This window comes from Hypanus sabinus, chromosome 4 (assembly GCF_030144855.1).
Source record: "Hypanus sabinus isolate sHypSab1 chromosome 4, sHypSab1.hap1, whole genome shotgun sequence".
Taxonomy (NCBI): Eukaryota; Metazoa; Chordata; class Chondrichthyes; order Myliobatiformes; family Dasyatidae; genus Hypanus; species Hypanus sabinus.
In genome coordinates, this window is record NC_082709.1 from 81,697,967 (window position 1) to 81,725,680 (window position 27,714).

The 27,714-nt window shown below is 40.5% G+C and overlaps 1 protein-coding gene across 2 annotated transcripts in view; it reads right to left on the reverse strand.

Annotated features, from left to right (window-relative positions):
• The window catches only part of usp37 (ubiquitin specific peptidase 37), an 84,688-nt gene that overhangs the window by 32,011 nt on the left and 24,963 nt on the right, over window positions 1-27,714 (reverse strand). For both annotated transcript variants that reach the window (XM_059967538.1, XM_059967539.1), the window contains exons 7-11: window positions 26,732-26,820; window positions 19,897-19,975; window positions 12,934-13,095; window positions 6,676-6,807; window positions 4,248-4,371 (exon numbers count right to left, since the gene is read on the reverse strand). In XM_059967538.1, the coding sequence (XP_059823521.1) occupies window positions 4,248-4,371; window positions 6,676-6,807; window positions 12,934-13,095; window positions 19,897-19,975; window positions 26,732-26,820 (586 nt within the window). The remainder of the gene's footprint in view (window positions 1-4,247; window positions 4,372-6,675; window positions 6,808-12,933; window positions 13,096-19,896; window positions 19,976-26,731; window positions 26,821-27,714) is intronic.

Sequence of the window (27,714 nt, forward strand, 5' to 3'; positions counted from 1 at the left end):
CGTGGAAAATACTTAGCCCTAGTACCTCCCCCACATTACCTTAAAACATGACATCGAACACTGAACACAGAAAATAGAACACTGCTGCACAGGACAGGCCCTTTGGGTCAACAATGTTGTGTCAACCTTTGAACCTACTCTAAGCTCAATCTAAACCTTCCCTCCCTTTATCTATCATCCTTGTGCCTATTTAGGAGTCTCATATGCCTCAAACATCTGTAACTGCTGGTTAGACAATCCAACCCAACGCTTAAAAATTCATATTTCACCCTCACACAAATATACATGTTCATTTTAATATTAGAATTGTTGATTGAAAAAGGGCCAAGTTCACACTATTGCAGCATTTCAAAGACATCTGTGCAGATACATGGATTGAAAAGGCTTAGAGGGATCTGGGACCAAACTAGGCAAATGGGATTAGCTCAGGTAGGCAACCAGATTGACATGGATGAGTGGACCAAAGGTCATAGTCTGCTCTGCCAGTCCATCATGGCTGACTTATTATCTCTCTCAACCCCATTCTCTTGCCTTCTCTCCATAACTTTTGATGCCTTAACTAATCAAGAACCCACCAACCTCCACTTTAAATACACCCAATGACTTGGCCTCCACAGCCATCTGTGGCATGGCAATGAATTTCACAGATTCACCACCCTCTGGTCCTAGACACTCTCACTATTGCAAACATCCTCTCCACATCCAAGGGTTCAATGAGATATCTCCTTATTCTTTATGCTCCAGTGAGTACAGGCCCAGAGCCATCAAACACTCCTCATATGTTAACTCTCTGGTCCCTCAAGCCTGCTGTATTTGGAGAAAGGTTTAGGGCCAAAAACCTAAATCAGGACTGACTGAGGAACTCAGTATCAAACACTGGCATGTAGGAGCACAAAGGGTGACTATATAGAGATGTATAAAATCACAAGGATCTATATTCTGAATGTATAGTCTTTTCCCCCCAGGGCTGCGAATCAAGATCTAGAGGCTCCCACTCGCCCTCAGTTAATGGCGTAAAATGGTTGGGAACCCCTGGAGGTGAGAAGGGAGATTTAATAGGAAACTAAAGGGGAACTTTTTCGTGCAGAAGGGTGGTCAGTAGTTAGAACACTGAACATTCCTAGACTGTTTGAAGGACTTTGTGGTTTGATATATAGTATTGAGTGTTACTCGCTTATTTTTTTGCCATTTACGTAATTTGATTCTTTTTTAAATGTTGGTTGCTTGATGTTTTCTTTGAACGGGCTTCATGTTGTTTCTTTGTTTCTTGGCTGTCTGTGGGAAGACGAATCTCAGCGTTGTACACTGCATACATAGAATAATGAATGTACTTTGAACCTTTGAGGAAGTGGTTGAGGCAGGTAAAGTATCATTTAGGAAGCACATGGATAGGTACAGGACATGGAGGCATGGGAAGTTAGCTGACTAGCTGAGTGGGCACAGTGGGCAGTTTGGGCCAAGGGCCTGTATCCTTGCTATAATGCTCTATGACTTTTTAAACCACCCTGTACATAGTTACTCATGGATGTTGTCTTAGGACTAGACTGTCAGATTAGCCATGAATTCGCTGGTTAATGGAATATCTGTCCTGATGAAGGATGTCAGCCTGAAATGTCAATTGTTCATTCCTTTCCACAGATGCTGTCTGACCTGCTGAGTTCCTCCTGCATTTTGTGTGTTACTCTGGGTTTCCAGCATCTGCAGAATCTCGTGTTCAGTATATAGAACAAGATTGCAGAAGTGGTTGAGGCAGGTGCATTAACATCAACTCCGACAGTTATATATAGGAAAGTTTAGAGGGATATATGACAAAGGCAGGCAATTAGGGCTAACTTAGCAAGAAATCTCGGTCAGTATGGACCAATTGGGCTGATGGACCTGTTTCTGTACTATGTAACTCTAAACCCAACACTGGAGATGTACACAACAACCCCCTCTAATGGCAGGTAAACTTACTGCATCACCTTCACTGACATCGGATTCAAAGCACAACAGCAGCTTGAGCAAGACTAGAAGACACTGGAGCAGAATTTGGCAATCTGGCCTATCTAGTCTGCCCCACCATTCCATCATGGCTGATTTATTATTTTTCTCAACCCCATTCTCCTTCCTTCTTCCCACAACCTTTGGCATCCTGAGTAATCAGCAGCCTATCAACTTCTGCTGTAAATATATCCAAAGACTTGGCCTCTACAGCTGTTTGTAGCAACAAATTCCACAAATTCATTACCCTCTAGCTAACAAAACTACTCCTCATCTCTGATCAAAAGGGATGTCTTTCTATTCTGAGGTTATGCCCTCAGGTCCCAGACTCTGCCACAACTGGAAACATTGATACATACTTTTAAGAATACAGTAACATTTAACAGAAGCCTGAACTGTGACAGCTACCAGACATTAGTTTGCTTTCCATCTTTGTGCAGCATTTCAATATTCTTACCAGTGCAATTCCTTGTTCTTTGCCAGTTTCTTCCTTTGCTTCAAGAATATAGCAATGAATGGATTGATAAGACAATAGAAAATTTCCCACCAAAAATTTAGTGATAAACAAGAGATTCTGAAGATGTTGGAAATCCAGAGCAACACACACCCCAAAGTGCTGGAGGAACTCAGCAGGTCAGGCAGCCTCTATGGATGGGAATAAATTGTCGACATTTCGAGCACAGACACTTTTGAATTATCTGGTCATTACATACTCTGCTCTTACTGGCCCCTCTATTACTTTTTAAAGATCAAGACTAGATCAACACCATGCTTGCTTATCTAATGCAAACACATTTTTTCCCCAACAACTCTGTTAGTCCCATGACATACTATAAAATTCCTAGCAATCCATAGGGACAGCACAGGAGGGTAGTGGTTAAGGTAACGCTGTATAGACGAGCTCGTGAGGAGTTTGTACACTCTCCACATGACCGTGTGAATTACCTCCAGGTGCTCTGGTGTCCTCATACATTCCAAAGACATACAGATTTGGCTTAGTGAATTGTGGCCTTGCTGTGTTGGTGCTGGAATTGTGGCAACAACTGCAGGTGACCCCCAGCGTATCACAAACAATGATACAAATGATGTACTTCACAGTACGCTTCAAAATACACAGGACATATGAAGCTAAACTTCAATCAATCTCTAGCAGATAGTGAAATGAGAGAGAGAACATTATCTAGTGGATAAGCCTTTGGGAATCAAAGACACTTTATCAATTCCCAGACCTCACCCAATTGTTTAATCATCACCTTTCCTGAGATATAGGAGCTTGAAAGCCTGGTTGAGCAGAATCACAAACAGCTTCATCCCTACTGTTAATCAGACTTTTGAATCAATCACCACTCTCACATCCCCTTCCCAGTGGTGCTGCACCTTCCCACACTCTTAATTCTACAGAACCTCTTCCATTATGGTCAATTAAGCATTTCTTAAGCACTACCTAGCTTTGCACCATTATTTTAGTGCTCACCATATTTGTTGTATTTAGTATTATATTGGGAAATTGGTCCAGTTAAAGTATCTTACATACCATACAGATCAATCCACTGCGACAGTGCACTGAGGTAGGACAAGGAAAAAAAAGTGACAGAATGCAGAAAAAACTGCAACAGAAATTCAGAGTAACACACACACACACACACAGAATTCCAGAGGAACACAGCAGGTCAGCCAGCATCTATGGAGAGGAATAGAGTCAACATTTTGGGTCAAGACTCTTCACCAGGACTCATGGTCTCAGTCTGAAATATCAACTGTTTTAATTTGTGAGCTTCAGACAGCCAAGGAATTTCATTGCACCCTGGCATATCTGACAAACTAATCCAAATCTCACTTTCCTTCATTTCCATTCCAACGCTGGTGTCATCCAAATCACTTAGAGATAAGCTTAGAGGCAACACAGAAACAAGCCTTCAGCCCATCTATTCTGTGGCGAACTGTTATTCCCCCTTGTCACATTAACCCGCACCTGGACCATAGCACTCTATACCCCTCTCATCCATGTACTTGCTTAAATTTCTCTTAAATGTTGAAATCAAATCTACATCCATCACTTCCGCTGGCAGCTCCCCCTAAGTGAAGATCTCCCCCCCCCCCAGGTTCCTCTTAAACCATGACCTTCAGCTCTCATCAGATCCAACCTCAGTGGAAACAAAGACTTTGTTCTAATTCCTCTTTGCCCCACATCCTACACAAGGGCTTTATCAATGATGGAAAGCAGACCATCCCAGCCTCTCAGTCCCGACAGCCGTGATCCTTACGTTCTGCACGTATCCCGAGAACCTCTCCGCAGTGGCTGATATGGCACTCTTCACCTTCTTCAGCAACTCCTTCTTTACCTCCAGGCTACAGTTATCCTTCTTCACCATGAGCTGGACAAACCGCCTGCCAAAGATCAAACACACAAAGGTCAGAGGTAGCTACACACCCACTCTCCCACAGAACAGACAGCATGAAAATACTGCTTCCCAAAGTTCAAAGTGAGTTTATCAATGCTGATATACAGTCAGTGGCCACTTAAAATATTAAGTACCTCCTGTACCTAATAAAGTGGCCACTGAGTGTACGTTCATGACTTTCTGCTGCTGTCCACTTCGAGGTGCAATGTGTTGTGTGTTCAGAAGCTCCTCAATACACCACTGTTGCAACACTTGATTATCTGAGTTACTGTCACCTTCCTGTCAGTTTGAACCAGTCTGGCCATTCTCCTCCAACCTCTGTCATTAGCAAGGAATGTGACCACAGAATGTTACTTGACTTTTAAAAAAAAAGTTTTTTGCACCATTGTTTGTGAACTCCAGAATCTGTTGTGCATGAAAATCCCAGATTAGCATTTTCTGAGATAATCAAACCAACCAATCTGGCACTAACAATCGTCTCCGGGTCAAAGCCACATAGACCACACTTGCTCCCCATTCTGATGTTTGGTCTGAATAACTGATCCTTTTGACCATGTCTGCATGCTTTTATGCACAGAGTTGCTGCCACGATGGGCTGATTAGATATTTGTATTAACAAGGTGTACAGCTATACCCAAAGAGATGGCCACTGAGTGCATAAAACCATATACTACCTTGAGATATTTTTTTTGTAAATGTCTGGAAGAAAAGTAAAGAAATACAATAGAACTAATGAAAAACTATACACAAAGATACGCTAACAAAGAAAAATCATACAAATTAAAAATAAATAATACTGAGGATGAGTTGTAGAGTCCTTGAAAGTCCATCTGTAGGTTGTGGAATCAGTTCAGAGTTGCAGTGAGTGAAGTTTTCCACGCTAGTTCAGAAGTCTGATGGTTGTAGGGTAATAACTATCCCTGGGGACTTGATGGTGTGGGATCCACGGCTCCTGTACCTCCTTCCAGATGGCAGCAGTGAGAAGAGAGCATGGCCAGGACAGTGGGGACACTTGATGGGATGCTGTTTTCATGCAGCAGGTCAGCACAACATAGTGGGCCGAAGGGCCTGTACTGCGCAGTATTGCTCCATGTTCTAACCCACACTCCACTGAGACGCAAGCAAGAAAAGGCCTCACGCTACTCCATATACACCCCAACCCTACCCAATACTGATTGGCAGAAATGTTGTATTCACAATCCCTGTTTCTTGAGAGCACGTGCATGGGCTGTGTTAGTGTGCACAATTTAAAAGTGAAATTAACACTTCTACAGAAAGTGTCAGTAACTTCTCAAAACTGCAAATTCACATCACAACATAGAACAGTGCAGACCCTTTGGCCCAATATGATGTGCTGGCCTTTTAACCTACCAATCTAACCCCCCCCCCCCCAACATAACCCCCTATTTTTCTTTCACTCATGTGCCAATCCAAGAGTCTAAGGTACCTCCCTTTACCACTACCCCCGACAGTGAATTCCACACACCTACCACTCTGTACAGAAGCTACTCTAATACACCCCCTATAGGTTCCTCCAATCACATTAAAATTGTGCCCTCTCATATTAGCCATTTCCACCCTGGGAAAGTCTCTGGCTGTCCACTCGATCTATGATTCTGATCTTCTCATACATCTCTATCAACTCACCTCGCATCCTCCTTTGCTGCAAAGAGAAAAGCCCTAACTTACTCATAACTCTAATCCAAACAGCATCCCAGTAAATCTCCTCTGCACCCTCTGTAAAGCTTTCACATCCTTCCTGTAATGAGGCAACCAGAACTGGACACAAACCAGGGTTTTATAAAGCTGCATTATTACCTCACAGCCTTTGACCTGAATACCCCGACTAATGAAAGCCAATATCATACACCTTCTTAACTATCCTATTAACCTGTGTGGCAACTTTGAGGGAATCTGAGGATGTGGACCCCAAGGTCCCTCTGGTCTTCCACACTAAGAATCCTGCCATTACCCTGTACTTTGACTTCAAGTTGTATCTGTAGATTTTTTTGATTCTTTCCCAGATGATCTGATCACACTGATCCGTATGGCTTAAGCTGTGCATTCCAGAGGAGGTTGGGGTATCTGAATAAATCTCCTCTGCACCCTCTCTAAAGCTTCCACATCCTTCTTATAATGAGGTGACCAGAAATGAACACACTACTCCAAGTGTGGTCTAGTCAGAGTCTCTCTAATGCAGACAACATCCTCTGCAACATCTATAAAACTTACACATTCTCATTCTTTCTATAACGAGATGAACAGAGCTGGACAGTTCAGAAATACTTACTTCAGTAGAGTATTTGCTGGGATCTTCCTCCAGGGGATTCCCTGCTTCAAAAGATCCATTGAGAGAGACTGAAGAGAAAACAGGGACTGCAGGATGGCATTCATATAACAGGTATTGCCAAGGTTTGAAAACCTGCCAACCAAAGCAGACAAATGCCATTAGACAGAGCAGAGATACAACATAGTATGGCACTTTGTCTCTTGAACCTGTTTGTTCAGTTATCGAGATAATTTTGTAGTTACTTGCTCATCAAGTGGCTAGGCAAAGCTGAAATGCCATCTACAAATTTGCTGATTATACTATTGTTGGCAAAATCTCAGATGGAGATGAGAGGGTGTACAGGAGTGAGGTATACCGGCTAGTTGAGTGGTGTCACAGCAACAACTTTGTAATCAACGTTAGTAAGACCAAACAGCAGATTGTGGACTTCAGAAAGAGTAAGACAAGGAAACACAAACCAATCCTCAGAGAGGGATCAGAGAGAATGAGTAATTTCAGACTCCTGGGTGTCAAGATCTCTGAGAATCCAACCTGGCCCCAACATATTGATGCAGCTAAAAAGAAGACAAGACAGTGGCTATATTTCATTAGGAGTTTGAGGAGATATTGGTCTGTCACCTAAAGCACTCAAACTTCTATACACGTTCCTTGGAGAGTATTCTGACAGGCTGCATCACCGACTGGTATGGGGGAGGGCCACTGCACAGGATCGAAAGAATAATGTTATAAATTAGTCATCTCCATCACAGCTGTAGCCTCCATAGTATCCAAGACACCTTCAGGGAGTGGTGCCTCAGAAAGATGGCATCCTTTATTAAGGGCCCCCATCAGCCAGGACATGTCCCTTTTCTGATCGTTACCATCAGGAAGGAGGTACAGAAGTCTGAAGGCACACACTCAGCTGTTCAGGAACAGATTCTTCCCCTCTGCCACCCAATCTCTAGATGGACCTTGAACCCATGAACAGTACCTGACCTTTTTAAAAATTTGTTTTTGCACTGTTTCTAATTTAACTATTTAATATGCATATATATATATACTTACTGTAATTCAATATTTTCTTTATCATGTATTGCGCTGTACCTCTGCCGCTAAGTTAACAAATTTCAAGACGTATGCCAGTGATATTAAACCTGACTCTGATCAAGTAACTGCTTTAAAATATTGAAAGACAACCTCTCCCACATTCACCTTTTATTTACTTTATTTAGAGATGCAGCACAATAACAGGCCTTCTGGGCCAATGAGCCCATGCCACCCAATTATACCCATGTGACCAATTAACCTACCGACCCATACCTCTTTGGAATGTGGTGTCGCACGTAGATAGGGTCCGAAAGAAAGCTTTTGCTACGTTACAAAATAAGTCAATATATTGAGTACAGGAGTTGGGATATTATGTTGGAAGTTATACAAGACATTGCTGAGGCCTAATTCGGAGTATCGCATGCTGTTTTGGTCACTATCTACAGGAAAAATGTAAACAAGGTTGAAAGAGTACAGATAAAATTCACAAGGATGTTGAAGAGTTTCAAGGACCTGAGTTATAAGATTGAATAGAACTGTACTCCTAAGATAGAGGCAGTTTTGATGGCGGCATGTAAAGTTACGTGGGGAATAGATAGGGTAAATAAAGCAGACTTCTTCCACTGAGGTTGGGTGGGACTACAATCAGAGGTCATGGGTTAAGGGTGAAAGGTGAAAAAGTTTAAAGGGAACTAAGGGGAAACATCTTCATTCAGAGTGCTGTGAGTGTGGAATGAGCTGCCAATACATGCCAGCTCAATTTCAATGTTTAAGAGAAGTCTGGATAGGTACATGGATGGGGTATGGAAGGCTATAGCCCCGAGCGCAGGTCGTTGGGAGTAGGCAGTTTAGGAGGTTTCAGCATGGACTAGACAGGCCAAACGGCACGTTTGTGTGCCACACTTCTCTTTGACTCTATGTGGAAGGAAACTGGAGCAGCAAGGAAACCCACACAGTTTCAGTGAGAACAGACCAACTCCTTACAGACAGCACCAGGAATTGAATCCGGGTTGCTGGTGCTGTTATCTTTTGTCATCAATATCACCAACGTGGATGACAATGCAGCAAACTGGATCAGCAAATTCAGGGATGATGCCAAAACTGGGGGTGCAGTGAAGAAGGCTATCAAAACTTACCGTGGGATCTGGACCAGATGGAAAAATGGAGATGGAATTTAATGCAGACAAGTGTGAGGTGTTGTTCTTAAGTAGGACTAACCAGGGTAGGTCTTACACGATGAGTGGTTTCTGTGCCTTAGTGTTCTATGACTATGTTATTGGACCACCCTAAACTTTGTTGTTTGATGTTCCTGAGATGATGCAGCAAGAATTCTGAGTTAAAAGCTGTCAAGAAAAGGTCTAGTTACTCTGCTGCACCAAACTGCAGCTGTCTTTATCACTTACTCTGTCAGTTTGCTTCACATACTCATCACACTGTGGAAAAAGCAGCCTCTCAGTTCCCTTTTATTTATTTTTCTTGCAAAGTGGACATCTTTCTTCATTATCCTCCATTTCCCAAAAGATTGCTCAACTTAACTGTAGGTGGGTAACATCAAAAAGGGGAACAAAACAAATAACAAAAACAAAATCACTCAATTACATGTGAGTGTAGAGGGTTGTAAGGCAAGATAAAGCTATTAAACAGGAAGTACTGTGCAGCACTTGGGCTGAGCAATCACTGCAGTGACACATAGAACAGTACACCACAGAAACAGGCCCTTCAGCCCACGATTTGGAGTACACTGAGCAGTTTTGGACCCTGATCCAAGAGAGGCTGAGCTGGTGTTCGAGAATGATCCCAGGAAAGAAAGGGTTAGAATATGAGAAGCATTTGATGGCTCTGGCCTGTACTCACGAGTTTAGAAGAATACAGGGCAATGTAACTGAAACCTACAAAATATTGAACGGCCTAGATATGGTGGAAGTGCAGTGGATGTTTTCTATAATGGGGGACTCCAGCATGAGAGAGCACTGCCTCAGAATAGAGGGATAGTCATTTAGAATAGAGATGAAAAGACATTTCTTTAGCCAGAGGGTGGTGTAGCTGTGGAATATATTGCCAAAGACAGCAGTGGAAACCAGGTCATTGAGTATATTTAAAGTGGTGATTAATAAGTTTTTGATTAGGAAGGGCATCAATGGTTACAGGGAGAAGGCAGGTGAATGGAATTGAGAGGGAAAGATAAATCAGCCATGAGCGAATGGCAGAGCAGACTCAATGTGCTGAAAGGCCTGATTCTGCTCCAGTGTCTTATGGTCTAATGCAAGCTTTGAATCTGACGACAGCTACAGTAGGCTTGTTTACCACTAGAGGGCGCTGTTGTCTGCCTCTCCAGTGACGGGATACTAAATCAGCCACAAAGGAATGGCAGAGCAAACACAACGGCCCAATTCTGCTCCCATGTCTAATGATCTACGGCAAACATTGAGAGATATGCTGCTCCCACAAAACACCAGTGACAGCAAGGTGCTAAGCAGGTCAAATCACAGGAGGAGTTTACTGCTGAACACAGAATGGAACATAAGTACCAACTGGTATTGGGTACTGGTGGAAAGATTTCTGTGGATAAGCCCGGACTGGTATTTTATAGTCTGAAATGTGTCATTCTAATTATACAAGTGCCCAGCAAGATTCAGTCCAGTACCATTGATCCCTTGATGGAATTCCCCAGAACCTTCCTTCTAGACTCTCATGAATCGATGGAGGGATGGGGGCAGGGCAGCGTAGCAGTTACTGTATTGCTTTACAGTGCCAGCCACCACTGATCGAAGTTTAATTTCTGCCTTTACCTGCAAGGAGCTTGTACGTTCTCCCTGCGACCTCATGGGTTTCCCCCAGCTGCTCCAGTTTGCTTCCCCATTCCAAAGACATCCCAGTTAGAGCTAGTAAGTGGTGCACATGCTAAGCTGGCGCCAGAAGCATGGCAACACTTGCAGGCAACCCCCAGCACATTCTCGGATTGTGTAAGTTCATTTCTTTGTAAGTTTCGAAGTACATATAATAAATAAAACGAACCTAAATCTTCTTCATTCACTCGACTGGATTGGAGAGCTTCAGTAACAAGAGAGCAGCTTGGGTTCAATTCCCACTGCTGTCAGTAAGGCATTTGTACCTTCTCCCTGAGTCCATTTGGGATTCCGCTGAGAGATCTGTCTCCCCCCGCCCCCCCCCCCCAACCATGTTGCAAAGACGGTCAGGCCAGGGTTAAGAAGTTGTGGGAATGCTATGTTTGCACTGGAAGCGTGGCGTGGCGTGGTCAAAATTTCTGTTACTGTGAACAGTTAAGTGAGTAGAAGATGAACTGATCTCCAAAAGTCATAAAGTTAAAGATGAAGCATTCTTTTCAACATTATAAGCAAGACTAGTGTACTATTTTTGTTTTGTACAATTACAGAGTGAAAAAAGGAAAGGAGCACCATGCAAAAGTTTGGGCACCCCAAGAGATTTAAGCTCTAAGATAACTTTTACCAAAGTCTCAGACCTTAATTAGCTTGTTAGGGCTATGGCTTGTTCACAAGCATTGTTAGGAAAGGCCAGGTGATATCAATTTTAAAGCTTTATAAATACCCTCACTCCTCAAACCTTGTCCCAACAATCAGCAGCCATGGGTTCCTCTAAGCCGCTGCCTAGCACTCTGAAAATTAAAATAAATGATGCCAACAAAGCAGGAGAAAGCTATAAGATAGCAAAGCGTTTTCAGGTAGCCGTTTCCTCAGTTTGTAATGTAATTAAGAAATGGCAGTTAATAGGAACGGTGCAGGTCAAGTTGAGGTCTGGAAAACCAAGAAAACTTTGAGAGAACTGCTCGTAGGATTGCTAGAAAGGCAAATCAAATCCTCCATTTGACTGCAAAAGACCTCAGGAAGACTTAGCAGACTCTGGAGTAGTGGTGTACTGTTCCACTGTGCAGCAACACCTGAACAAATACGACCTTCATGGAAGTCATGAGAAGAAAACCTTTCCTGCGTCCTCATCACAAAATTCAGCATCAGAAGTTTGCAAAGGAACATCTAAACAAGCCTGATGCATTTTGGAAACAAGTCCTGTGGACTGATGAAGTTAAAATAGAACTTTTTGGCCATAATGAGCAAAGGTATGTTTGGAGAAAAAAGGGTACAGAATTTCATGAAAGAACACCTCTCCAACTGTTAAGTATGGAGGTAGATCGATCATGCTTTGGGCTTGTGTTGCAGCCAGTGGCACTGGGTACATCTCACTGGTAGAGGGAAGAATGAATTCAATTAAATACCAGCAAATTCTGGAAGCACTGTCTGTAAAAAAAAAAGCTGAAGATGAAAAGAGGATGGCTTCTATAACAGGATACACACCTCAAAATCCACAATGGACTACCTCAAGAGGCACAAGCTGAAGGTTTTGCCATGGCCCTCACAGTCCCCCGACCTAAACGTCATTGAAAATCTGTGGATAGACCTCAAAAGAGCAGTGCATGCAAGACGACCCAGGAATCTCAGAACTAGATGCCTTTTGCAAGGAAGAATGGGCGAAAATCCCCCAAACAACAATTGAAAGACTCTTAGTTGGCTACAGAAAGCGTTTACAAGCTGTGATACTCGCCAAAGGGGGTATTACTAAGTAGTGACCATGCAGGGTGCCCAAACTTTTGCTTCGGGCCCTTTTCCTTTTTTGTTATTTTGAAACTGTAAAAGATAGAAATAAGAAAGTAATCTTTCTTAAAATATTAAAGAAATGTCTCATATTTAACTTTATGCCTTTTGGAAATCAGGTCATCTTTTACTCACAGTAACAGAAATTTTGACCAGGAGTGCCCAAACTTTTGCATGCCACTGTATGTAACAATTAAAAACTTCGCCATGGAAGGTCCAAGCCCAGCTGTGAAAGGAGGATTGGGCATGGGGCTAGCAGCACCATCCTGTAAAACCCCAGAGACCATAAGACGTAGGAAAAGAGGTACAGAATGTCAACAGAAACAGACCTGACATCTGGGAGAGGAAGGATCTTCAAAGATGGGCTACATCTCAGGACAACTGAAAAGACTGGTCCAGGACACAGGACTCCTGCAGAGCTGCTGTCAGCAGCCTATGCCTCAGTAGGGGTGATGGGCTTAAGAAGAAATGACAAATAAAACTAATCTCTCTGAATCAACAAGACCGGTCCCATCAGCAGAATGGCTGGTTCAGAGCTCCAGTAAAACAAAACACCAGAGGTGGGCCAGGTTCGTGCAGTTGACCAGGAGCCTGCCTCATTCCTTACCCTTGAAGCTGCTGTGGGAGCTGGGTTGGATGGGGCACCCGTGGTTTATTCCATCCCATGTAATCTTGATTTGGACGTAGTTTCTTCACCGACTGGGGTACGGGCTGAGGTAAAAGTCCCAGGTTTCTTTTTGCTGAGGAAAATTGACCCGAGAGGCCAGACCTGTCAGAAGCAAGTAAATTAAATAAGTCAACCCAACAACGTTTATCCTCTGTTACTGACCCCTCTTCTTTTATTACCTTTGTTCTCAATAGTTTAAAGTTCACAGTACGTGCAAAAGACTTAGGCACTCTAGATTTTTTATACGGTTTCAGATGGCATGCCATGCACAGAGTCCTGATATTAACATAATCAACACTGTCTGGGATTACCTGAAGCAAGCAAGACAGCCAAAGTTCTGCAGCAGAACTGTGGCAAGTTCTCTAAGATGCTTGGAACAACCAACCTATTTTATATATATATATATATCTCTATAAAAAACTGCATGACAGTGTAATTAAGAAAATTGATGCAGTTTTAAAGGCAAATGGTGGTCATAACAAATACTGATTTGATTTAGTTTTTTTTCTACTGTTCTTTATAGTAATGTTTTAGATATTCTCATTTCATTTTGAAAACATCTTTACCTTACAGAATTTTTCTTTTACATGTGCTTAATACCTTTGCACAGTATTGTATGTCACCATAAACTACCTTGAAACACATTTTTGCAAGATTTACAGAAAAATAAAGAAATACAATAGAATTTATGAAATACCATACATAACAAAAACTGAGGAAACAACCAATGTGCAAAAGATGACAAATCATGCAAATAATAATAAATACTAAGAACATGAGCTGCAGAGTCGATGAAAGTGAGCCTGTAGGTTGCGGGAACAGTTCAGAGTTGTGGAGAGTAAAATTATCCATGATGGTTCAGGAGTCTGGAGGTTATAGTGTAATAACTGTCCCCATAACTGGTTTTGTGGGACCCAATGCTCCTGTATCTCCTACCCAGTTGTAGGGGCAAGAGAGGAAGGCCTCTCTCATTTTTATTTTGGAGAACAACTCCAAAAAGGTCCCTGGTCTGGAATCTATCTTCCCTCGTCTCTTTGTGCCCACAACAAATATTGCTCATCCACCACTTGCTTGCAGACTAACACTGGCTTTTCATCTTACAATACCAAGTGTAAAGAGGGTTTCTTCTTTTTTGTTAACTAGCAGGAATGCTAATTTACTGATAACGAGAATGGTATTCCTTTGTAAACCAAATGGGGATTAATGTTCTTTCTTCTGAGTCTGTAAGCTTTTGTTGACGGGCTTTTGGGCAGATCGGCGCGAGGGGGTCGAGAGAGAGGACGCAATGCTCTAAGCTGGGCGAGGATCGGACCCCAAAGGGGGGTCCGAGGCCGGGAGATTCTCCGGGGGGGGGGGGGGGGGGGGATGAAGCTAGATGTGCTTGGTTGACCACTCGGAGGGTCCTGAGCTGTTTGGAGAGTCCGAGGAGTTCGGAGGGTCCTGAGCTGCGAGTCGAGGAGTTCGGAGGGGATCGAATGGTGGCCAGAAGACTTCAGAAATTGAGCTCCAACGGCTGAGCATGTAGTGGTTTGGACTTTGATAAGTTTGGCGCCTTTTCTTTAATTTTCTCTTCATATACACTGTATCGTTATTAATCACTTAGTTATAGTAACCTTTATAAATTGTACTCATTTAATCGCATATGGTGTACTGTCTGTTTTTGGGTGAGGCGGGGACCTCACACAGCATCCACACCAGCTGATTACCCAGTTTGGCGGGGCCGAAGGCTGCTCACCCTAGACGAGAACGAGCTGAGTGAGCCTGAGGCGACCCAGGGGGTTACACAAGACTATAAAAAAATTCATTCTAAACAAGCTTTTATAACCTAAAACATGTGCCTGGAGGCAGAGGGGTTAGGCTATATAGGGACAGGAGATATACATCCCAAAGTGGAAGAAATATTCTCAAGGAAAGACGACACAACCATGGCTAACAAGAGAACTCAAAGGCACCATAAAAGGGCAAATAGAGCAAAAATTAGTGGGAAGTTAGAGGATTGGGAAGTTTTTACAACCCAACAGGAGGCATTTAAATAAGTCATTAAGAAGGTAAAGATGGAATACGAAAGTAATAGCCAATAATATTAAAGATGATAGCAAAAGTTTCTTCAGATACAAGTGCAAAAGAGAGGAGAGAGTGGATATCAGACCCCTGGAAAACAATGCTGGAGAGGTAATAACAGGGGACAACAAAATGGCGGACGAACTGAATAAGTATTTTGCATTAGTCTTCACTGTGGAAGACTCCAGCAGCATGGTGGAAGTTCCAGGTGTCGGGGGCATAAAGTGAGTGAAGTTACCATAACTTGAGAAAAGGTTCTTGGGAAATTGAAAGGTTTGAAGGTAGATAAGTCACCTGGACCAGATGGGTACACCCCAGAGATCTGAAAGAGATGGCTGAAGAGATTGTGGATGCATTAGTAATGATCTTTCTAGAATCACTAGATTCTGGAAGACTGGAAAATTGCAAATGGCACTCTACTCTTCAAGAAGGGAAAGAAACAGAAGAATAAAACTATAGGCTGGTTAGTCTGACCTCAGTGGTTGGGACGATGTTGGAGTTGAATATCAAGGATGAGGTCTCAGGGTACTTGAAGGCACATGATAAAGTAGGACGTTGTCAGCATGGTTTCCTTTGGGGAAAATCTTGCCTGACGAATCTGTTGGAATTCTTTGGAGTATTAACAAGCAGGATAGACAAAGCAGAATCAGTTGATGTTGTGTACTTGGATTTTCAGAAGGCCTCTGAAAAGATGCCACACATGAGGCTGCTCAACAAGCTACGAATCCATGGTATTGGAAAGATTCCAGCATGGATAAAGCAGAGGAGAAAAAGCATTCAATAGATAAATTCCTGGGGTTGGACTGGATTTACCACTGGTTACTAGAGGAAGTAAGGGAAGATGTTGCTGGCCACAGGAGTATTGCCAGAGAACTAAGTGACAAGTGCTGTCCATTCTTCAAGAAAGGTAATAGAACAGTCCTAGGGATTTATAAACCAGTTAATTTTATGACAGTAGTGGGCAAACTATTCGAGACAATTCTTTGGGACATGACTTACAAGCATTTGGAGAAACACTGTGTTATTAGGCAGAGCCAGCGTGGCCTTGTGAGGAACGTGTCATGCCTCACAAGTTCAATTGAGTTGCTTGAGGGATTGACAAAACAAATTGATGAAGCTAGAGCAGCAGATGTGGTGCTTATGGATTTTAGTAAGGCTCCCTGTGGTAAGTTCATCTAGAAGGTCAGAAGAATGGAACCAAAGGAAACTTATCTGTGTGGATTTGGAATTGACTCCTCAGAAAGCAAAGGGTGGTAGCAGATGGGAGTGTATTCTGCCTGGATTTGTTGACTAGTAGTGTTCCACAGGGATCTGTTCAGGGATCCCTGCTCTTTGTGATTTTTATAAATAACTTGGATGAAGAAATGGAAGGATATATTAGTAAGTTTGCAGATGACAGAAAGTTGGTGGTGCTGTGGATAGTTTAAAACATTACAACAGGACATTGATAGGATAAAGTGACAGGCTGAGTGGAGAAGTGGCAGATGGAGGTAAACCTGGAAAAGTATGAAGTGATTCATTTTTATTTTTAAGATTAAACTTGAAGGCGGAGTGCAAAGTTAATGGCAGGATTCTTAGAAGTTTGGAGGGGCAGAAGGGCCCTGGTGTCCATCAATCGCTTGAAGTAGCTGTGCAAGTTGATAGGGTGGTTAAGAAGATGATGGCGTGCTGGCCTTCATTAGTCAAAGGACTGAGTTTAAGAACTGTGGAGAAGTCATGTTGCAGTTATATAAAACTCTGAATAGATCACACTTGGAAGTATTAACCAGTTCTACAGAGGGTGCAGAGGATATTTACCAGGATGCTTCCTGGATTAGACAGCATATCTCACGAGGACAGAGTGAGCAAGCTTGGTCATTTCCACTTGGAGCGAAGGTGCTGACTCAATAGCGATACACAAGTGGCAGAGACAGAGGGGACAGCCAAAACCTTTATCCCAGGCAACTATGGACAATACTTGAGGACATCCGTTTAGGGTGAGTGGTGGAAGGTTTTATGGGAGATGTCAGAGGTTGGCCGTTTGTAAACACAAAGTGGTGATGCCTGGAATGCAGTGTTGAATGGTGGTAGAGGCTGATAAAATAGGGACATTTAAAGGGCTCTTTTACAGCCACATACATTGATGAAAGGAAAATGGAGGGTTATGGACTATTCAGGAGGGAAGATGATAAAGTAGGTTATATACAGTAGGTCGGCACAACATTGAGGGTTGGAGGATCATACTGTGCTGCCTGACAGTGGAAGAAGATGGAGATAAGAGTGGAAAGGGCGCAGCAGTTAGCGTAATGTTATTACAGCGCCAGCGACCCAGGTACAATTTCCACTGCTATTTGTCTGATCTCCTCATGACTGTGGATTTCCTTTGGGTGCTCCAGTTTCCTTCCACATTCCAAAGATGTACAAGTTAGTTAGTTTATTGGTTGCATGGGTGTAATTGGGTATCGCAGGCTTTTTGGGCCGGAAGAGCCTGTTACAGAGCTGTATCTCTAAATAAGAAAGTAAAATGGCTCCAGATGGGTTGATAACTCCTTTTGTGGCTAAAATCTGTTTGATAATAGAGCCTGTAAAACATCCTCATTGGAGTTTGAGAAGATTTGGTATGTCATCAAAGACTCTGGCAAAGAGCTTTCTTGCCCTCTGCCATCAGATTTCTGAACAGTCCATAAACCCAAGGACACTATCTCATTATTTTAATCTTTTTGCACTTTTTTTAATGAATATGTATTCTTATTGTTATTTAGAGTATTTTGTAAGCATCGCCAGAAAACAACAAATTTCTTGACATGTCACTGATAATTAATTGGATTCTGATAATAGCTCCTGTACAGCACCCTCAACTACCACCTTAAAGAGGCAATTTGTTGTTAATTGCTGATTACCGTAGATTCCGGACTACAGAGCGCACCTGATTAAAAGCTGCACGCTCTAATTTTAGAAAGAAAATCAATTTTGTACTTGTACAGGCCGCACCGGATTTTAAGCCGCAGGTGTCCCACGTTGTTATATGAGATATTTACACAGAAAGATAACACACGTGAGGATTTTTTAACTTTTAATTAAATCTGTATGGTAACATAAACAAGTACATATTGCAAATGCTTTTTTTCGAACAGTGCCTGTAACACAGCTACTTTTGAATATACATACGTATCGGTAACACACAAATTACGTTGCGTATACTTTTTTACTGAACAGTGCACGAACAACATTCCAATATCTCCTAACGACTGGTAAAAAAAATATATATACTGCAGCCTACCAGGAAAAGTTATTGATCGCCTTCTTCATCTTCCTCCTGCGCACAAAAACCATCAAAGTCCTTCAGTGTCCGACGTCAAACGTCAAAGGTACTTCATCCATATTTATGATATCATCTGGCCCGATGGAATTCTCCGCTATCTTTGTTTGAGTGAATGTGCGGAAGTTAGCAAGTTGTTCCTCGTGGACGGGAGGGAGCTGCTGACACAGAGTCGTGCGTACCCTGACGGACAGGGCTTTTCGTCTCATAAATCTAAAACACCACGATGGCCCACCTCTAAAATCTTCGATTTTCATTTTGGTGGCGATTGCTTTAGCCTTCAGTCTGATCTGCACGGTGGAAACACCGCGGCCACCTGCTCTCTGTGCGTTAACCCAGTCTTCAAGAAAGTTTTCAAGTTCGGGCTATCTGCTATGATTACCTCTGAAAGCTTTTGTCGTCTTTTTGCATTGACTCAGTTCTTCACACTGGCGTCTCCACCGTCTCACCATTGATTCATTTATGCCAAGATTATGTGCAGCAGCTCGATTTTCTTCTTCAACCGCCAGATCGATCGCCTTTAACTTAAAAGCTGCATCATATGCTTTTCTTCGAATGTTTTCCATGTTGATGAGGGTGAGTACAAATGACTGATTTACAATAACTTAATTGTGAAAGTGCGCTTGATTTATCGTACAATTTCATTGGACCTCTGTGAACTACTCATCAATTTTATTGGTCTACTGTTACGAGGCAAAATGTTTTTGGCGGCACGAAAAAGAAATGCATTAGCTGCACCGTAGTATAGGCCGCAGTGTTCAAAGTGTGGGAAAAAAGTAGCGGCTTATAGTCCGGAATTTACGGTAATAACCAACACTGATTATTGTTAATTCACCCGTTTTCCCTGGTTGTATCGTCAATGTCAGCTTTCATATCCAGAGTCATTGAGCAATGTTTCGGGCCTTCTCAGCCCCACTTGTCCAAGCCGGCCAAGACTCCCATCCAAGCCAGTCCCATTTACCCACATGTGGCCTATATCCCTTTAAACTCTTCTTATCCACATATCTTCTAAACACCCACCTCAACCACTTCCTCAAGCAGCTCCTTCCTATACTGACAACCCCTGTGAAAAAGTTACTCCTCAGGTTCCTATTAAATCTCTCCTCTTTTTTAAACCTGTTGCCTGTAAACCTTAGTTCCCCAGCCCTGGAAAAAAGACTGCATTCCACCTGATCTCTACCTCTCGAGCCTTTTATTCAACCTCATAGGTGACAGGACTCAATCCAGTACCATCGTCACCATGCTGCTGTACCAGAGCAATACAAGTACCAGTGGGAAAACGTGCAGTCAAGTAATCATACATTTTAGCCCTCACACACCCTCTGTAAAGGATTTCAGACAAAACTACAAGATGTCCCATCTAGTCTGCCGAGCAGGCGTGTACAGGTTTATTCAGTGCCAGCAGTTTCGGATAAAACATGCTTCACATCCAACAGACTTGATGTATGATTTCACCCAGGGCTACAAAATGCCTCAGCAAATAGTTAACAAAGCAAAACAAATACAGATGGGTCTAAGTGGCAGAAGCCCCCGGCAAGGCTTACCTGTCCAAGAATGAGTTTCCTGCGGAGTAATCCTTAGAAGAGGCTCGACTTCCATAGAAGGACTGGAGTGGCATCAGACCTGCAAGAGGAAGAAAGATGCTGAAGTGCAGAGTTTGAGTCGGGAGTCAGCTGGAGACGCTCATGGAGTGAGTACCGTTTTGGATTCGCTCCATAACTTTTACTTTTTTTAACCTTTGATCACCCTTATTCAGCTTATTTTTACCTATACTGAAAGTTTCTTTATTCTTTTTTTTTGGATTTACTGCCAAGCGTTTGTTGTGAACTTTTGATGATATGCAAACAGAAATGTCTCTCAGGTCTAAGGGACGGGATCCCGGATGTAATCCGAACGGTAACGGAAAAAAGCAGGCTCCGACACAACAAACACCATTAACTTTTGAATTGTTTATGGAGGTTTTGAATCAAAAATTTGCTGAACTACAACAATTTTTTAAAGAAGATATAAAGGCTTTTCAAGAGTACATGGTTAAGATGGATTTAGTAATTAAACAGCAACAAGCTCTTATTGCGTCTCTGCAAGAAGAAGCTCGGAAGCGAGATTTGACTATTGGAAAACTGCAACAGGATTTAATTTCGACCATTAAGCTGATGGAAGCCCTTAAAGCCAAGAGTGACGATTTTGAGAATCGCTCCAGAAGACAGAAGGTACGTATACTTGGTCTTCCAGATGGCATAGAAAAAGATGACCCTTCGAAATATTTTGCTCAACTTTTAAAAGAAGCGTTTCCGACAATTTTCCCGAATAACCCCCCTTTATTGGATCGGGCACATAGAATTCGGCGTCGATCACCGAGTGTTACAGACAAACCTTCGCTGATAATTGTCCGGTTCCATTATGTACATGACAAAGAACAAGTTATAAGAGCAGCTCGTCGACTAGGAATGATTAAAATCAAAGATTTTTCCTTCCGCCTGACTGAAGATTTTAGTTCAGATCTTTTAAAAAGAAGGCTTCTTTTTAAACCTTTGATGGCTGAATGTTATGAGAAAAATCTGAAACCTGCGCTTCTATACCCTGCGAAGCTTCGAATTTCTCCGTCGAATGCTCCACGACAAGTTTTCCTTTCAACTTCAGAAGTGAGAAAATATCTGGAGGAGAACTTCCCTACTGCTACAGACACCAGTCTTTAATAAATGAATGATTCTGATCGTATAAGATGGTTCTCGATCTCTTAAACCAGAATTATAATCTGGTTATTGGTGTAGGTTCATCCTACACTTTATACTCAAGTTAAAGTGTGTTTGCGTCATGTTAATTGTTTTGCCTTATACACTTTAATCATTTAACTACATACTTGTCTATTAACTTTGTTCCTTCGAAGGTATATTTTTAATTCTTTGAAGGTAAATTTTTCCTTGATTAAGATGGTGGTTTTTTGGAAAAGATTTTTGGTTTTGCTTAAGATGGCATTATGTTTATATTTTTCGTGTTTCTTCTAGACAAGGCATCGCTTATCTCAGTTTAAATATTTTTTGTTTTGTCTGGGCCAGAGCCCGAGTTATAATTGTTTTTAGTGATTATATTTTTATTCTTTTTACAACTAACTATACTTAGAAATATGGTTTTTATTATAGCGATTTTATTTTTAAAGTCGGGGTGATTCTTTTACATATATCCTTTTTATATGGAGTGTTCTTCAGCTGACATGGGGGTAGGATTAGTCTTACTTTTTCTCTTTTTAAGTTATATTTTGGCTTTTTCTCGGGGGGTGGGGGGATGGTCTGTTTTCTAATTCTATTTTTTTTGTACCAGTTTGTGTTAGTTTTTTTATTCAGGCTGTTTTTGAACTTCAAATATGTCTGTGTTGTCGTCACTTCCGGGTCTTCTCACTACTTTTGTTCCTCTTCCGGGTGCATGAGTTTATAAGTTGGTTAACCCTTTCTATACCAAAGGTTGATTATAGAATTATGGCTCAGACCATTAATTTTGTGTCTTGGAATACTAATGGTTTAAATCATCCAATTAAACGAAAGAAGATTTTCAAAATATTCCAAAGACTTAATGCTCATATCATTTTTGTACAAGAAACTCATGTGAGGAGGGAGGACAAATTTCGTTTTTTTAGATTTTGGCGGGGTCAACAGTATCATGCAAATTCGAATGCTAAAGTAAAAGGAGTTTCAATTTTTATTGACTCCTCTATTTCATTTGTTCAACATGATATTTTTTCGGATCCGAATGGCAGATTTTTGTTAATTACGGGTTTACTTTGTAATAAAAAGGTTGCTTTGGTTAATGTTTATGCTCCAAATGTGGATTGTCCTGACTTTTTTAAGTCTTTATTTACTTCTTTACCCAATCTAAACGAATATAAGTTAATAATGGGTGGTGACTTTAATTGTTGTTTAAATCCTCTGATGGATAAATCTTTATCTATTCAGACTTTACCTAATAAGTCGGCCACTTGTATTAACTCCTTTTTGACTGACAATGGAGTTTTTGATGTTTGGAGATTTTGGCATTCTAATGACAAAGAGTTTTCTTTTTTCTCACATGTTTATCACTCTTATTCAAGAATTGATTATTTTTTTGTAGACTCTTGTTTTATTCCATTGGTAATCGGTTGTAACTATGATATTATAGCTATCTCTGATCATGCTCCGTTATTACTTTCTATGAAATTTACGGATACAGCTTTTAATGCTAGACAATGGCGATTTGACTCTACCTTGTTGCAAGACTCTGACTTTATTAAATTTATGGAGGAGCAGATCGACTTCTTCTTCTCAACTAATTCTACAGATGATATCTCCTGCGGAACACTTTGGGACACTTTTAAAGCTTATATACGTGGACAGATTATTTCTTATTTTGTTGGTTTGAGGAAATGTATCAAGATGGAAACTCTTTTATTGGTTGATAAAATTAAAGAGATTGATAAGAAATATTCGATTGCTCCTAGTAAGGAGCTTTACAAACAAAGGGTTGAACTTCAAATGGAACATAGTTTATTACTTACATCCTCGATTGAAAATCAATTAATGAAAACTAAATCTGATTTTTATATACATAGTGATAAATCTGGTAAACTGTTAGCTAGTCAATTGAAGAATGCTCTGGTTAAACGTCAAATCACTAAGATTGGTCAGCAGAATGGGAATCTGACAGTTAATCATGATGAGATAAATAAGGCATTTCAAGATTTCTATACCTCCCTGTATCAATCTGAATTTCCTCAAGATTATAATACCATGTCTGATTTTCTGGGGAAATTAAATTTTCCAAGGTTATCATCTGATGATCTTTTGATATTGGATACTCCTATTACGGATGTAGAAATTAAAGGGGCTATTTCCTCAATGAATTCTGGGAAAGCACCGGGTCCAGATGGTTATACAGTTGAATTTTTAAAATTTTTTTCCGCTACTCTTTCCCCTTGGTTAGGTAAGGTTTTTGAGGAGGCCATTAGATTAGGGAATTTGCCACAATCTTTTTATAGAGCTTCCATTTCTCTAATATTGAAGAAAGATAAAGACCCTACTAATTGTGCTTCTTATAGACCTATATCTTTATTGAATGTAGACTCCAAGATTTTTTCTAAGTTACTGGCATCTAGATTGGAGAAGGTATTACCCAAAATTATTTCAGATGATCAAACTGGCTTTATTAAAAATCGTTATTCTTTTTTTAACATTAGGAGATTGTTGAATATTGTTTATACTCCCTCACATGATACTTCAGAATGCGTGATTTCATTAGATGCGGAGAAAGCATTTGACAGAGTTGAATGGCCTTACTTATTTAATGTGTTGGAGAAGTTTAATTTTAGTCCGATATTTATATCATGGATTAAATTGATTTATCATACTCCAGTAGCCTCAGTGGTTACCAATAATCAAAGATCTCCCTTTTTTCGCCTATTTCGGGGCACTAGACAGGGATGTCCTCTTAGTCCATTACTATTTAACATTGCCTTAGAACCTTTGGCAATTGCCATCAGACAATCACAGGATATTTTGGGTATTAATCGTGGGACAGATATTCATAAGTTATCTTTGTATGCAGATGATTTATTACTATTCATTTCTAACCCGGAGAAATCCATTCCAGCAGTTTTATCATTATTGGCTCAATTTAGTGAGTTTTCTGGGTATAAGTTAAATCTTAATAAAAGTGAATTGTTTCCATTAAATAAACGGGTCCCAATTTATGGAAATTTACCCTTTAAATTAGTTAATGACTCTTTTACTTATTTAGGGATCAAAATCACAAAGAACCATAAAGATTTGTTTGGATTTAATTTTTTACCCTTAATTGATCAGATTAAAGGTTTGTTTACTAAGTGGTCACCTTTGTCTCTATCTCTAATAGGTAGGATTAATGCTATTAAGATGGTTATTTTACCTAAGTTTTTATATATTTTTCAAGCGATACCAATTTTTATCCCGAAATCTTTTTTTACTAATGTTGACTCTAAAATTTCTTCATATATATGGCAGTATAAAAATCCCAGGTTAGGTAAAACATATTTACAGAAGACAAAAAAGGAAGGCGGGTTAGCATTACCTAATTTCAGATTTTACTATTGGGCAGTTAATATTAGATATTTGTTATGCTGGTTGAAAGATGGGGGTGGATCTTTTGGCCCTTGTTGGGTGAGTTTAGAAACTAAATCGGTATCAGCTTATGCTCTGGGTTCTATTTTAGGGACTTCTCTCCCTTTTGCTCTTTCTAAATTGCCGAAACGAATTGACAACCCGATAGTTAAACATACATTGCGTATATGGTTTCAATTTTGGAGATTTTTTGGGTTGACTCAATTCGTTTTAAATAGTCCTATTGTATCTAATTGTTTTTTTCACCCTTCCATTATAGATCAAGCTTATTCAGCTTGGAAAACTAAGGGATTATTAAGATTTTCTGATTTATTTTTAGATAATTGTTTCATGTCTTTTGAACAATTATCCAACAGATATAACTTGCCGAGATTTCATTTTTTTAGATATTTACAGATTAGACATTTTTTAAGTTCTGTACTCTCTACGTTTCCAAATTTTGTGCCTTCAGATACTTTGGAGAGTTTATTTGAATTAGACCCTTTTCAAAAAGGGCTTATTTCAAAACTTTATAATATAATTATGAAGATACGTTCAGAGCCCCTTTATAAGACTAAACAGGATTGGGAAAGAGAGCTTAGTTTTAGTATTTCTAGTGAGAATTGGGATAGAATTCTTCAATTAGTTAATACATCATCGTTATGTGCCAAACATTCACTAATACAATTTAAGGTTGTACATAGGGCCCATATGTCCAAGGATAAATTAGCTCATTTTTACTCTCATATAAGTCCTATTTGTGATAGATGTCATTCTGAAATTGCGTCTTTAACTCACATGTTTTGGTCATGTTCATTTTTGGAGAAATATTGGAAAGATATTTTTGATATTATTTCTGCGGTTTTGAATATTGATTTACAACCTCATCCTATTACCGCAATTTTTGGTTTATGAATGTTAGATTCACAGCATTTATCTTCTTCAGCCCGTCGAATGATTGCATTTCTAACTCTGATGGCTAGAAGATCTATATTGTTGAATTGGAAAGAAATTGATCCTCCCACTGTATTTAATTGGTTCTCTCAAACTATGTTATGTTTAAATTTAGAAAAAATTAGAAGTGGTACTTTTGAGACTTCTATTAAATTTGAAAAGTTATGGAGACCATTTATTCAACATTTTCATATGATGTAATATGACCCTGTGCCAAGTACATTTGATTTCCCAGCTTTTAGCTTATGTATTTTGAGAGGACCGGAAGTGACGGCATTGATGAATACTTATTTTTGTGAGATATTATAAACAGCCCACTTTTTTTTTCCTTCTCTTTTGTTTTTTTTCTTTTATATTACTTATTAGTTATAGTTATTAGATTAGATTAGTTAGTTTTGCATTATATAAATTTTTTTTTGTTTTTTTTTTCTTTTTTGTTTTTTTATATTATACATTATGAAATATTTAGATTTACTATGTCCATACATATATCTTATGGCTTATGTCTTGGTAAACTCATTTATATTGTAACTATTATGTATGTTTTTTTTTCATATGTAATGGAATGTGTATGTTGGTAATTTCTTTATCAATATATCATCTGTATTCTGTCTATATTACTAATATTAATAAAAAGATTTAGAAAGAAAGAAAAAAGAGTTTGAGTCCACTGGACTGCATCAACCCATCTGGAGGAATTCTATTTTCTTATTTAGAGATACAACACCGTAACAGGCTCTTCCGGCCCAACAAGCCCGCGACCAATAAACTAACTAATTTGTACATCTTTGGAACGTGTAAGGAAACTGGAGCACCCGGAGGAAACCCACACAGTCACACTGAAAACAGACACACTACTCGCTGATAGCGGTGGGAATTGAACCTGGGTCACTGGCGCTGAAATAACATTACACTAATTGCTGCGCCCTTTTCCACTTTTATCTCCACCTTCTTTCCCTGTGAGGCAGCATCTATGGAGTGTAATAAACAGTCGACATTTCTGGCTGAGAAGGAAGGGGGAAGAAGCCACAATACAATGAAGAGTCTCGGCCCAAAATGTCGAATGATTATTCCCCTCCATAGATGCTGCCTGATCTGCTGAGTTCCTCCAGCATTTTGTGTGTGTTGCTCCATGTTTCTACTACCTGCAGAATCTCTTGTGCTTATAGTTTTTGAGCTAGCAGAACACCAAGAGCAAAATCAGTTTTCTGCACTTCAAATCTGAGGAACCTTGTTTGCTCGGAGCCTTAGAAATAGTGGAATGGGGGAATGAAGACACCATGGACCAATCTTAAGAGTTGGTTCAAACAAAGAAAATACCCACCAGAACTCCTGTTCTCTTCAACTTGCTTCAGGCTTAGCTGCTTTTCACGGCAGAATTTCCGACCAGAGTCTCCACTTGCCTTATTGTTGCTGTAACAACAAATTTTTATTAATAAAAAGATCAGTTTATATCCACATTAGCCCCACTGAACACCGAAACCAGATACAGCTGTCAAAGTTACAGTCATTTGCAGACGTACAGGTGCAATGGAAAACTTACTTATAGCATGTGCACAAGGTCAACGGGACTGGGTAGAATAACAATTCAGCGTGAACTTGAAGGACCAAAAGGCCTGTTTTCCATTGAAACCTATGTTATATTGAAAGGCCTAGATTTAGTGGACATGCAGAGGATGTTTCTTATAGTGGCGGAGTCTTGGACCAGAGTCTCATAGTTGAAGCAAGTTCCTTTAGAACAGAGATGAGAAAGAATTCCTTTAACCAGAGGGTGGTGAATCTGTAGAATTCAATGCCACAGACAGCTGTGAAGGCCAAGTCATTGGGTATATTTAAAAACAGAGGTCGATACATTCTTGATTAGTAAGGGTGTCAAAGCTTACAGGGAGAAGTAGAAAGGGGTTGAGAGGGATAAGTCAGCCAAGATGGAATGGAGGAGCAGACTCAACTGGTCAAATGGCCTCATTCTGCTCCAATGTCTTAGGGTCTTATGGAAACATGTCCCTGTCCTGTGATCTTTGAGATAGAGTTGATTTATAATTTAGCTCTAGATATATCCATACTCATGTCATTCTACAGATGCACAGTAGAGAGCATCTTAAAAAGCTGTATCACTGCTTGGTGTGGAAGCCACTGCAGCAGACAGGAAGACTACAAGAAATGTTCAAAACTGCCCAACGCATCACTGGCACCAACCTCTCTGCCATCAGACATATATAAAAAAAGGTGCCAGAAAAAGGTCAGTGTTATCATGAAGGATCCCACACACCATGCCAATGGACTGTTTGTCCCAATCCCATTAGGAAG